Raw genomic sequence first — 13,543 nt, 5'->3', positions numbered from 1 at the left:
TGAACAAACATAAGGGGGGAATGCAACCATGGACTAATGTAGACTTATTATTCCTGTTGTAACAAAAGAACTTGTAATATTGATATAAAGATAACGGTTACCACAGGGCCTGTAGGGAGGGGTGGAAAGAATAGGTAGAGCATAGGGCATTTTTAAGGCCCTGGAATTATTCTGCTTGATACTGTAATGATGGATAGAGGCCATTATACACTTTGTGAAATCCTATAAAACTGTACAGTGAAAAGTGTAAACCGTAATGTAAACTACAGACCTTGGTTACTAGTAATGCTTCAGTATTTGTTCAAGTGTAACAAACATACCGCACTGATGTAAGATGCTATTACTAGACAAAATGTGGGAGGGGGAGAAGTGAGGTACATGGGAATCCCCTGTACTTTCCATGCAACTTTTATGAAATCTAAAATTCATTTATAAATAAGGTTTATTATATGAAAAAAGCAGGGTTTTTTCCCTTTTCTATTCTTTTCTATCCTACCACATTTATTTCACTTCTAAATTATACTTGCCATTCTTTATCTTTTCTTGTAATTATTTCACAATTTAAGCAGTAATAATTATTGACTATGAAAAAGTTTTGGCTGTATCAATAGTGATACAAATATATCCCTTTCAAGTCTACAGTGTGTTCATGCCATTGCTTGCTTTATCTTCTATTTTTACACCTGAGCTTCCTCCTTACTGTTCCTTTCAAAAAAAATTTTTATAGACTTTCAGACCATCCAAAACAAAATAAAACAAACAAAATAAGAAGCTCATGCCATGTAGGCATGGATAAGAAGCAATTTACAATGTCTATTCTAAATTTTTAAAAAAGATATCCTTAAGGGTGAAATTACCAATTTACTCAAATGAAAATTTAAATACAATGGACATATCTGAAATCTTTTCAAAAGTAAGGGAAATTTTCTTTTACACCATAACCTCTCTTTTCTGTCATTGTACTAATTTTATGGCTATAAACTTGTGTTCTAAGCTCCTAAGTAAATCAACCAATGCAATAAAAATCACATCGTCCTAGAAAAGAATAAAGTGAATGCACAGCTAATATCCTGCCTTAGGCAAAATGATGTAAGCTTGGAGCATGTGCAAAGGAGGCAGCTAAATCTCGATCCATGTGGGATGTGGTAAATGATAGACTTTATCTACAAAAAACATTTCAGAAAGAAATTAACCATCAGGTGTGGGTGGGTAATTAACTCCAGACTGTGAAAGCCAGCTCATTCCTGTGAATATTCATTAACTTCTTTAATTAAAAAGTATTCATATTTGCATAATTTAGGAGTGCTTTCTATATACTTCAAAAGATTCTTTACAGTCTGTGAGTCACTCATAATTTTTTAAAAGAAGGCATTTTCTGTTGATATCAATTAACTATTCAGAAGCAGATTTACATCTTCTCTAATTTCTCAAGAAAACAAGGAGATAGGAAATATTTAGGACATGCCACAGTACTATTTTTGGAAAACATGTGCATATGTGACTGAGCATCTATCTCATTTATTCATTCATTCATTCAATGTAACTGAATTTTGAACATGATTAAGGACAGCATCAGACTCAGAGAAGTGGAAAAGTGAAAGAAGTGAAACCAAGAGTTAGAGTTGCCAGTAATTAAAGTGGGAGGTGACATCAAGAACAACAGCCATCTTGACATGTGCTTTGTTTTTTTTATCCCTCTTCCCCCTTGTGTTTTTGCACTTGTTGTCTGCTCTCTGTGTCTGCTTGTCTTCTCTTCTCGTCTTCTCTTTCAGGAGTCAGCAAGAACTGTTCCTGGTACTTTTGATGTGGGGGAGAGGCACTCAACCACTTGAGACACCTCAGCTGCCTGGCTCACTGATCTCCCATTATCCTTCCTCTGTGTCTCCTTTGTTGTGTCATCTTGTTGCACAAATCTCTGTGCGGGTCAGCTCTCTGCATGGGTCAGCTCTCTGCGTGAGCACTCTCTGCGCAGGCCAGCTCTCCATGCAAGCTAACTCATTTTCACCAGGAAGCCCCGGGAAGTGAACCTGGGACCTCCTGTATGGTAGATGGGAGTCCAACCATTTGAGCCACATCCACTTCCCTTAACATGTGCTTTAATTTTTAAGCACAGGGAAGTGAGAGCAGAATGGTGTTACTCAACAAGAGGGAGAGAATGGAGGACCCAGGATATCTTGGTGCATCACGGGATGGAGGGAGATGAGGATGCTGGAAAAAATATTCTGATCAACCAGTTTTGACTACTTTAAAAGGGTCGCTGGTACCCAAGCCATCACAGGTATATAGCAAAAGGTCCCATCGTAATCAGCTACTTTTATATTTAAATGTCTTCACTTATTAAATCTTGCCACTTTTATATACAAAAATAGACCTGGGGAAGCAGATGTGGCTCAAGTGATTGGGCTCCTGTCTACCATATGGGAGGTCCCTGGTTCAGTTCCTGGTGCCTCCTAAAGAAGACAGAGAGCTGGCATGATGAGCAGGCATGGCAAGCTGACACAAGAAGAGACACAAGAAGAAAAAACATAATGAGAGACCCAATAAAGCAGGGAGCAGAGGTTCCCAGTGTCTCCTAAAGAAGACAGCAAGCTGGTGCAGTGGGCAGGTACAGTGAGCTGATGCAACAAGATGATGCAAAAAGAGACATGGGGAGGAAAAACATAATGAGATTACAACAAAGCAGGGAGTGGAGGTGGCTCAAGTGATTAGGCTCTTCCCTTCCACATCAGAGATCTTGGATTTGGCTCCTAGTGCCTCTTAAAGAAACAAAGAAGACGAACAGACACAGCAAGTGCAAAACAACAAGTGGGTGGGGAGAAATTTTTTTTAAAAATTAAAATAAGTAAAAAAAAAAAAAGTAGGCCTGATCTAGCTAAAGGTTTCAGTTTATCAGGAGAGGAAGACACTTATGTTATCTTTGAGTAAGAACTATACCAATATTATATAAGATTCTGTCAGAGCACAAGGTAGGAGAAAGTACATTTTCAAAGAGGTCAGAAAAGACTAGAGAAGTTGACATCCGAGTGGAATCCATGAATGCAAAGAAACCTTGCTAAATTCTTAGGTATTCCGATAGAGTACATTTAAATTTTTACACACGTTTTCATCTGTGAATGAGAGTTGTATAAATTTCTTTCCAATCCTTATGTGTTTTAAATCTTTTTCTTTATCTTACTACACTAAGACTGTCAATACTATGCTGAATAACGGTGGTAAAAGTAGACATGATAATTCAATTCTATTGCTAAGAGTTTTTATTATGATAGATATTGAATTTTAGCATCTGCATTTTTTACTTCTGATATTTTCAAAGGGGTTTTCCTTCTTTAATCCAGTCATGACTATAGATATACACACATATACTACACACACAAATATTTAGATCAATTGCCTAAGATTTAGTGTAGAATGTATGTTCATGAACAAAAGTGGCCTATCATTTTATTTTCCCTCTGATCATATCAGGTATTGGTTTCAAGGTCATGTCAATCTCATAACATTAGGGAAATATGTCATTTCCTATTCTTATGAAGATTTTGTGTAAATTTTTTAATGTTTCTCCTTTGACTGCGGTAAAATTCACTGGTACAGATACCTGTGTATGAAAAATCTTGTGTGTGAAGATTTGAGATTAATGAGTTAATTTTTGAGAGGTTATAGAAAATTTGATAGGAGGTTTTTACCTTTTAAATCAGTTCTGTGAAGTTGTTACTAGGAATTTGTCATTTCATCTAAATTTTCCATTTTTTGGCATCAAGATAGGAATACTATTTTTTTTTGCATGTGAAATCTATAGTGATATTACTTTTTGCTTTGTTTTTGGTGTTTGCTACTTGTGCCTTATTTCTTTTTTCTTAATCAGTCTTGATTGATATCTAATAATTTTATTATTCTTTACAAATACCAAATTAGGGCTTTGTTGATCCTCTCAATTATAAATTATTTCATTAATTTCTACCTCTACCTTTGTTACCCCCTTTTATTTTCCTTAGGTTCATTTTATACTTTTAACTTCTTGATATGTATGGATAAATTACTAATTTACAGTCTTTTTTCTAATATATGGAGTTTAATATATAAATTTTCCTTTAAGCATAGCTTTAGCTATACTCTATACGTTTTGATATGCAGCATTTTTCTTATTCTTTAGTTACTTTTTTCTCTTTTCTCAATATGATTTCTTCTTTAAAGGAAATGTAATTTCAAAGAGTGTTTCCTAATTTTCAAACTTATGGGGGCTTTCATGTTGTCTTTTAGTTTTAAATTTCTTTCTGTTATGAATAACTAATTCCATCGTGGTCAGAAACCTATACTGTATAATATACATTGCTTGAAATGAATTAAGCTTGTGTTATAGTTCAGTTTATGGTCATCAGAGAGACAATAAGAGTCAGACAGTCTCTTCCATCTGTCCACCCAAGAGAGAACTAGGATTAGGAAGGAGAAGGAGGCAGAAAAGAAGAAAGAGGAAGAGGAGGAAGAAGCGGAGGAGGTTATCGGGAAGAGGCAGAGGAAAAAGAGAAGAAGGAGGGAGAAGAGGTAGAAGAAAATGGGGAGAAGGAGGAGAAGTAGGAAGAAGGGTGGAAGGATCGGAGAGAGAAGAGATGGGGAAGTGGAGAAGGGGAGGGAGAGGGAGAGGGAGAGGAAGTAGGGAAGAAGATTGCATTCTCTGGTTATTTTCAAGTCAGAACACTTAAAAATCTTCTCTCCCCGCCCCCCACTCCTGGTAGCTAACTCACCATTGCAGTTGCCATTGGATAGAGAATTGAGCAATGTGTTTTGTTCACACTGAAATGAAAACAAATGTAGAAAGAATAATGTTATAAAATTATTTTTTTGTCCCTGAAAACAGTATATCACTCTTTTCTCCATAAAGAATAACAAATAACTACCCAATATTAGTCTCTGATAATTGCTTTTCATTAGCTTTTTTCAGAATATATATATAAAACAAATTTAAAATCATAAAATGATCATTAGTTATAAGTATACATCTGTTCAGTTGATGATTTGTATTATCGTCAGACTGTTTTTTTTTAGAATATTTACTGCAAGATTAAGCTTGTTTTGATTTTTTACCAGAAATTGAACATTTGCATGTATTTTTCATGTAGCATATCCAGTCAGGAATTAACCTCTTTACACAGCATTCTGTGACAGAGTGATACTTAACATATATTTAATATTAGCACAAAAGATAAATGCCCATGTGTTTCTCCATGAAAATGTGCCTGAGAAACACTTCCTGATTTATGGAAATACTGGAGAATGAAAATGTTCTGTACAGTTAAACTTGTCTGAAATCGCCAAAAATTGATGCCTCTAATGAGATCACATGCTACTTACTACTTAAATAATGTATTAATGTATTATTGTTATTGTTGTTACTGATGATATTTTTTGAGTACTTACTATATACTAAAGACTTTACATTAATCACTGAATCTTTAGAATAATCCTATAAAGTTATTAATCTCATTTTCCATATGAGAAAACTAAAGCTTGGAAAGGTTAAAGAACTTGACCAAAGTCTCAAAGCTAGAAAGAGCCTGGCTAAGGCCAAAATTTATTCTCATTCAAAACCTCATGATCCTAACCATTACATAACAATACTTTCCCCAGGAAATCAGTGTTTAATCTTAAAGACTGACTAGGGAAACTTTAACTGTTTTCTCTTCCTGATACCCAATGGTGCAGCTTGTATATTTCAAATCTGGCTTTGACAGTTTTTAATTGTACAATTGTACAATTCCCACCACGTTATTTTGCATTTCTAAGTGTCAACCTTCCTTTTAAGTTAAGTTATGTTATTGGGCTGATGATGATTAAGTTGGGTAGTGTAGGTAAAGTGTTCAGCCCCTAGGAGGCATCCAATGAAGGTGAGTTTCCTTTCCCTCCCGTGAAAAATACCTTGTCTGAAACCTCCCATTTGAAGAATTCCAAATAATGTATTTAGATATGGATGGGGATGGAGCATGGGAGAGTAATTTTACAGTGAAGAAACCTGATGCACTACCTCAACCAGGTGCTAAAGACTAACATTACATCATGTAGATAGTATGTACCCTTGACATGATGTGATGAAAACTCCACCTCTGTAGTCTTCCTCCCCCAAACCCATCACCCCAGTCTAACCATGTGAAAAGCATCAAGAAATTCCAATAGAGGAACAAGGTACAATATAGCTGACCAGCACTCCTCAAAACTGTCAAGATCATCAAAAACAAGAAATGTCTCAGAAAGTGTCAGGGCCAAGAGGAGCCTAAGGAGAAACGACATTCAAATGTGACACTGTATCCTGGATGGGATCTAGGAACGCAAAAAGAACATTAGGGAAGCGGATTTGGCTCAAAAGATAGAGCATCCACCTACCACATGGGAAGTCCAAGGTTCAAACCCAGTACCTCCTGACCTGTGTGATGAGCTGGCCCATGCGCAGTGCTGATGCATGCAAGGAGTGCCGTGTCACACAGGGGTGTCCCCGTGTAGGGGAGCCCCATGCGCAAGGAGCGCACCCCGTAAGGAAAGCCACCCAGTGCAAACAAAGTGCAGACTGTCCAGGAGTGGCGCTGCACATATGGAGAGCTGACGCAGCAAGATGATGCAACAAAAAGAGACCGATTCTGGGTGTTGCTGACAAGAATACGAGAATACAGAAGAACACACAGCGAAGGACACAGAGAGCAGACAACTGGGAGGTGGGGTGGGGAAGGGAAAAGAAATTTAAAAAAGAACATTTGGGAAAAACTAAAGAGATATGAATAAATTATCACTTTTAATTCATGATAATGTACCAGTATTGGTTCATTGATTGTAACAAATGTACCACACTAAGGTAAAATGTCAATAACAGGAAAATTGGGTATGGAGAATAGGGGAATTCTGTACTATTTTCTCAATTTTTCTATAGGTCTAAAACTATTCTAAAAAAATAAAATCTACTTCTAAGTTTAAAACAACCTTGTCTGAGCAAATGAAAATTTGTATAAACAACAGGCCAAAAGTTTTCATGAATAGTGAAGCTACAAAATGGTGATTGGTATTATTTATTTGTGTTCTATACAGTATTGTGCATGGATCCATCAAATACCAGTGCCCCTGAGATCTTCCTAAGCTTCTGCCTCCAGGGAAATATTTAAGGATTATGTACAGGACAGGCCCAGTATAACAAAACAGGGAAGACTTTCAGTTTGTGTATCAAATAGGACATGATTCTCTTTGTCCTGGGATGTTTCAAATGTTGTTCCCATTGTCACCTGCTATTGAAGATGCAGCCACTGGGGAAGAGAACAGAGGCGATATCAGAGCACTGGGGTTCAAGACAGAGAATTATAAGACCACCGTGCAGAGCATGGTAGAGGGGACACAGTTATAGTAGTTATCAATGGACGCAGATGCCTTACTTTAAAACTCAACTTTTACCAAATGCAAAGACTTTGAAACAAGAGGAAGATACTCCGGACAGGCAGTATGTGACAAGAATAATATGAGAGCCCCCAAAAGCCTCCATGCTAAACTAGACCACCCATTTAATCAATCTAAACAAGGGTTTATCCCCACTTCCTCAGAGAATAGTATATAGAGAGTATAATACAATATTAAGTTTTGCTGGGTGGAGATGTCTCCAATCACTTTTATAGTGCATCATATTTACATTATACAATTCTCAGAATCAAGATGTGAGATTACCTGTAGTATGACTTTTTAATCGAGAAACAGTAGATCCTACCTTGCTGATATCATCGAGTGGCTGGTTGCTGGCATTTTCATTTTGGATTATATTCATTAGATCATTATGAAACTTCTTTGCATTCAGGAAAACAAGTGGGTTGTTTATTGAGATAATTTTCACCTGTTGCAGGGTTTCCTTTTGGAAAAGAGAAGGAATAGATGCAGAGCTCTGAATTAAAACATAAGATATTCAATGAGTCTAAATCAAACAAATCCAAATGTCATCCAACTGTGTGAGCAATCTCTTAGCTAACATTTTAATTATTAAATTTTATTTAGATGTTATATACTATCATGGTTCTTAAGGGAAAATAGTACTTAAGTTTCACTAAGAACATCAATGACCATAAGACACATCTGCAGTTTTCAGGCAGTGACCCGTATTCCTACTGAATGGCTGAGGGAGGCAGTTGTATAGACTATCCAAGGAGTACAAGGATGAACTCTCTTACAAAAGCGCCTCTCCCACTCAGGCTATTAGTTACAAATCAATTTACTTAACCACCAATATTTCAGAAAGATGAAAAGGTGTCCTGAAGGGTCAACTGTCAGCCTTTCACCTCATAAGGACATACCATTTCTTCTGTCTGAAATATAATCCTACCCATGACTAATAGTCCTAATGAGAGAAAGAAAAAGATAGGTAATATCAGGAATATAATTTCACTTTGGGCAGGCCTAGGCCCATTGGATTTCCAGGAGGTGGATGAGAGATGCAGTAAAGGAGAAGGCAAACTTTCAACACAAAAGGCTTTGCCATGTTGCCCCCCAGTCTTCCTGGCAGAGATTAGTGGTGGACACCTAAAACTGCCTGAGACAGAGGTCTGACCTAGAAATTGAGACAATGGTAAAGTCTATGATATAATTCTGTACCAACTAAAGAAAGCAATATTCCTCAGGCTTTAGAATTCACATAGAAAAGAAGATGCAGAGAACAGCAATGCATACAAGCAGAAGAAAGAAAGGCAAAAGAAAATATTAGATCCATGAATTTGGACAATTTATTTAACATCAGTCCTCATCTTTAAATGAGGTAGATAATTCAATTAGATACTCTCAAAAACTTCAAAAACTACAAAACTGACTGAACACTAGAAAGTGAGATTCACTGTGAATAACCCAAGAGAAGGGAAAAAAAACCTTAATTGCTGTTAATTGTGTTCTGGCAAAAAGATATGCTGTAGTACTAACCCATGGTACCTTTGAATGTAACCTTATTTTGAAATAAGATATTTTCAGATATATTTAAATTAAGATGAGCTAGGGAAACAGACTTGGCCCAATGGATAGGGTGTCTGCCTACCACATGGGAGGCCTGCGGTGCAAATCCCGGGCCTCCTTGACCCATGTGGAGCTGGCCCATGCGCAGTGCTGATGCGCACAAGGAGTGCCCTGCCACCCAGGGGTGTCCCCCACGTAGGGGAGCCTCACGTGCAAGGAGTGTGCCCCATAAGGAGAGATGCCCAGCACGAAAGAAAGTGCAGCTTGCCCAAGAATGGTGCTGCACACATGGAGAGCTGACACAAGATGACGCAACAAAAAGCAACACAGATTCCCGGTGCCGCTGATAAGGATAGAAGTGGTCACAGAAGAACACACAGCAAATGGACACAGAGAGCAGACAACTGGGGGGGAGAGGGGAGGAATGGGGAGAGAAATTTTTTTTAAAAAGATGAGCTAGTACCAATTCGGGTGGGCTCTAATCCAGTATGACTGGTGAGCAAAAGAGACACAGACATGAGGACAGCACATGACATCAGAGACAGAGACTGGAACTGATGTGTCTACAAGTCAAGGAATACCAAAAATTGCTAGGAATTGAAAAAAAAGAAACTGGAAAAGGCAAGGAAGGAGTCTTCTCTAGAGCCTTCAGAGAGCAAAGCCCTGATGACACTTTGCTTCTGGTCTTCCAGTTCCCAGAATCATCCAGTTTGTGACAATGTGTTATGGTAGCCATGGTAAACTAGTAAGGTGATAAATTAACTTTTAGTTAGGAATAAACCTCTTAAAAACAAAAAATAAAACATCAAACGTTGGGCTGGTTCTATTTAATTATTATAAAGCACTAATACTTAGATTGACCTATTAATTATACCACATGATTGTGCCAGTATTTTTTAAGTTAATAAGAAAGATTATAAGTATATGTTAAAGAATATTCAATTTATTCCAGAAAAGAAATTCCCAATGGGATTGAATTCATTGTGTGGGAAGAGATCTCCCAGATCAGGAGTGGGTTTTTGTATGAAGGAGGGGACAAAGGGTCTATGAATGGAGAAGAATGAAAGATCACCTTTGTACTTTGTTTTATTTAAATTAGCTGGAAATTCCACCTAACAGCTCATATTCAACTCTTGCTCTATCTTAGTAGGTTTTCCCCTTTTATTTCTGATTCAAAACATTAAATAACTAGTGATATGTAATATCCTAGTAAAATTAAAATTTTCATGTGACAGTTATTCATTATTTTGGTGGGTTGACTAGACTGGAGCCAATTAAGACTTGTAGAGGTAAAGATGTGTCAATATTTTCATCTTCCTACTAATCCTCTCTTTCTCTTCCTCAGCCAGAGATGAGGTAAGGGTTAGACAGAATTGATTAACCGGTCATTTTTAAGTTGAAAAACACTGAAACCCAAGGTTCAATTCCATATCAAAGGTAAGGATACCCAGGCTAAAGCATGTAGCTGCACCCATGGTGTGGATACACAGAGGTGTTTGGGGCCCAGAAAGTCAGTCTGAGGCTTTGCACAAGCACCAAATTCCCAGGGAGGTTTAAAGGAAAGAAGAGAAAGGAGTAGAAAAGAAAAGAAAGGCGACCTTGATGAAAAACTTGAGCCTGAAACACCCTCAAAGACTCTGAACTCTGTGAAGCAAACCTTTCCATACCTATAAAAACATAGCTATTCTTTTTCACAAGCCCTGGGTGTCACGGAAGGACTCCCAGTGCTACTGCCTACTTCCTATATCCAGTCTAGTTGGAGGGACCCTGATGTTGGTCCTTCTGGAGAGAGGCCAGTTCTCTCTGTTCTGAGGGGGATCACTGAAGAATAGAAACAAGCAAATACAAAAATTAAAGAAAAATAGGTTAAATTTATAAAGCAGTTTAAAAGTGAAAGCAGTTTTTTTAACTGGCAAAAAATTCAGATCAACACTGTAAATTGCTTTGGCCATCCCTTAGAACAAGAAACTAGATCTCAAACATAATTAGCCTGCCTAGACACGGGCTGGACAAGACAATTTATGTAAGTTATTTCCTTAGCAATTTTTCCACTGTGCACAAGGCCAATCCCATTGGCATTCCATAGCCACTGGACATCCTTACCTGCTGATAATGATACAATTTCATTGACTTAGTTAAAAAAATATATAGATAAACAATACCAAGAACCAGTTTTGCTTTATTTCCTTCCATGATCTAATTCAGTATAGACTATTAGTTTGGTTTGATTATTTATAAAACTTAGTAATAGAAAGGAAGTTTCCAGATGCCTGAACTAATATGGGCCATAGTGAAACTGTGAACTGTAGTGCCATGATATAGTCTTATCTGAATGCTAATACAAGGATATTTTTGGTCTATTGAGTTGTTGCATGTTGCTCACCATAAATGTGTATATATATATACATATATACCATTCAAAGTTTATACCTAATTAAAAATAGAATCACTGTCTTCTAAGTGTTATTATTTATCTTCTTACAATATCTTAAAACTGTCTAACCCACAAAAATAGCAATAATTGCATGAGGAAAAAGGAAGGTAAACTTACACCATCCGTTTCTGCCTTCACTTTAAATTCCATTTCTTTCATGTTTTTTATACTCAGAGTCTTTGCTCTGGAATTAAGGCAGACAGAAAAATAAAACAGGTCATTTTCTAATCACTACATCAACAATGAAGAAACAAAAAGGATAAATCTTTTGTTTTATCTGAACAATCAAAATGTCTATAACCCATCTGTTCATAAAACTTTGGAAGATCTATTTAACTCTGGGATCCTCAGAACAGAGCATAACAAAGGAGGCATCTAAGTGGAGATTAACAAATATAATTAACTTCATTTGGGTTCTCAGGCCCCATATCTCCAAGCTACAAGAGGTAGGTTAGTAAAGAAGATTCATAGAAAAACAAAAGGCTAGAGAGTAGTGTCTAGCAAAATCTTATTTCAGGGTAAAGGAAGTAAAGAAGAAATCAATGGCAAGAGGGTCTTGATAATGATGAATCTACACAGGTATTCCATAAAGATAAAATCTATAGAGATAAAAATTTTACATATATATTATTTTGAGAAGAAGATGAGAAGTAAGTAGAAGGATTATCACATGATGAGTAGTGAGAAAGCAGAGAGAAGGCTGGTCAGAATGGTTGAATGGTTTAGAGACATTCGTTAAAAGACAAATAGAGAGAGCATGTACCACAACAAATTATCCATAAAAAGTAGATACATAGATAGATAAATAGATAGGTAGACCAATAGATGATAGATTAATCTGGTTTCTGAAAAATAAAATTTATTTTAATTATTTAATTTTCCAGATGATGTTGCTGTATGGTTTGTATCTCATTGACATTGGATACTAGATCTCTTTACTTAAGTAAAAAAAAAGTAGTTGTACGATAGAGTTAATGAACTAATTTAATTTACTGACTCTAATAAGTTTTAAATATTCTATTTTATAGTATTGACAAGATATTTTTCTTCATAAAGAGCAACACTGTCATATGTTATGTGTAGATAAAACAATTTATCTTTACGCTTCTAATTCTCTGATACCAAGTAAAATATGAAACTGTTGTACTATACATTACACAGAAATAAAAGCAAAAGGCAACACCATATACACTGCTGTCATGTCAGAATAAACAGAGCCTTTAAATAACACCTTACCTTGGGAAGCGTCCAATCACTATTGCTATGGTGCAGACAACACCAAACAGCAGTCCCACATTGGCAGCAAAACATATAGTAAATACATAGGTGCTAACCCATATGCCCTGAAAGAGAAACAAAAGTTGTGGGTCCTTTGGCATTCCCATCTTTCTTATGATTTTTAAATCCCTCACAATCTTATTCTATAATATTCCTGTGACCAAATCTCTCTGGAAGAATTATTTAAGAAGTGGCAAAATGGAAATCCAGGAACATAGAAATGAATCCTGGCTCTATTAGACTCCCAGTGGCAGAAAAGAGAAAGTTTCCTTTCTTTATTTCTAGACACTACCAGTGCTTAGTTCAGTCCACAACAAACACTATACTTAAAATCTGTAAGTAGCAGATGCATGTAGTTCAAAAGCATGCCATAGCTTCTCGCTGCTTTCTCATTTAATATAATGCTATTACAAGCAATTGTTTGCAGATTTCTGGTCATTCGTGACAATACTGTTTTCTAGGATTGCCATAAAAATAACTAATGTAGTTTATTACAATATAAAGTTCTCAAAGCTTAATGTTAAAATTGCTGAAACTAACAAAGTTCTCAATGCCAGTTCAGATCAACTGTTAGTAAAAAATCATTATAATTTTATCTGCAAAAGGATGCTTATTGTGAAAGCTAAATATTAAGGCCAACTGAGAGACCTTTCAAAAAGATTGTAAGAAACTCTATTTCTCCTTTAGTTGGAATTCCAAAGTTATTGCACTTTTGCCACCACCTGAAATTACAATCGGCAACAAGATATTTTATTATAGTTGACATTACTAAACATATTGCTGGAAAAAATATCTTTAGAAGCAAGATAATTTGTGAAATCAAGGTGAGATTTTCAACAAAAATCCCTACATTCATCAAATAGCAGACCAAGAAAATTT

General features: G+C 36.3%; 1 protein-coding gene across 1 annotated transcript in view; it reads right to left on the bottom strand.

Annotated features, from left to right (window-relative positions):
• Positions 1–13,543, bottom strand: part of SLC26A7 (solute carrier family 26 member 7) — a 127,476-nt gene that overhangs the window by 13,455 nt on the left and 100,478 nt on the right. The window contains exons 12-15 of the mRNA XM_058275714.2: positions 12,623–12,729; positions 11,504–11,570; positions 7,730–7,867; positions 4,740–4,788 (exon numbers count right to left, since the gene is read on the bottom strand). Coding sequence (XP_058131697.1) covers positions 4,740–4,788; positions 7,730–7,867; positions 11,504–11,570; positions 12,623–12,729 — 361 coding nt within the window. The remainder of the gene's footprint in view (positions 1–4,739; positions 4,789–7,729; positions 7,868–11,503; positions 11,571–12,622; positions 12,730–13,543) is intronic.

Source organism: Dasypus novemcinctus, chromosome 14 (assembly GCF_030445035.2).
Source record: "Dasypus novemcinctus isolate mDasNov1 chromosome 14, mDasNov1.1.hap2, whole genome shotgun sequence".
Classification (NCBI taxonomy): domain Eukaryota; kingdom Metazoa; phylum Chordata; class Mammalia; order Cingulata; family Dasypodidae; genus Dasypus; species Dasypus novemcinctus.
This window is presented reverse-complemented; position numbering and strand designations above follow the sequence as displayed.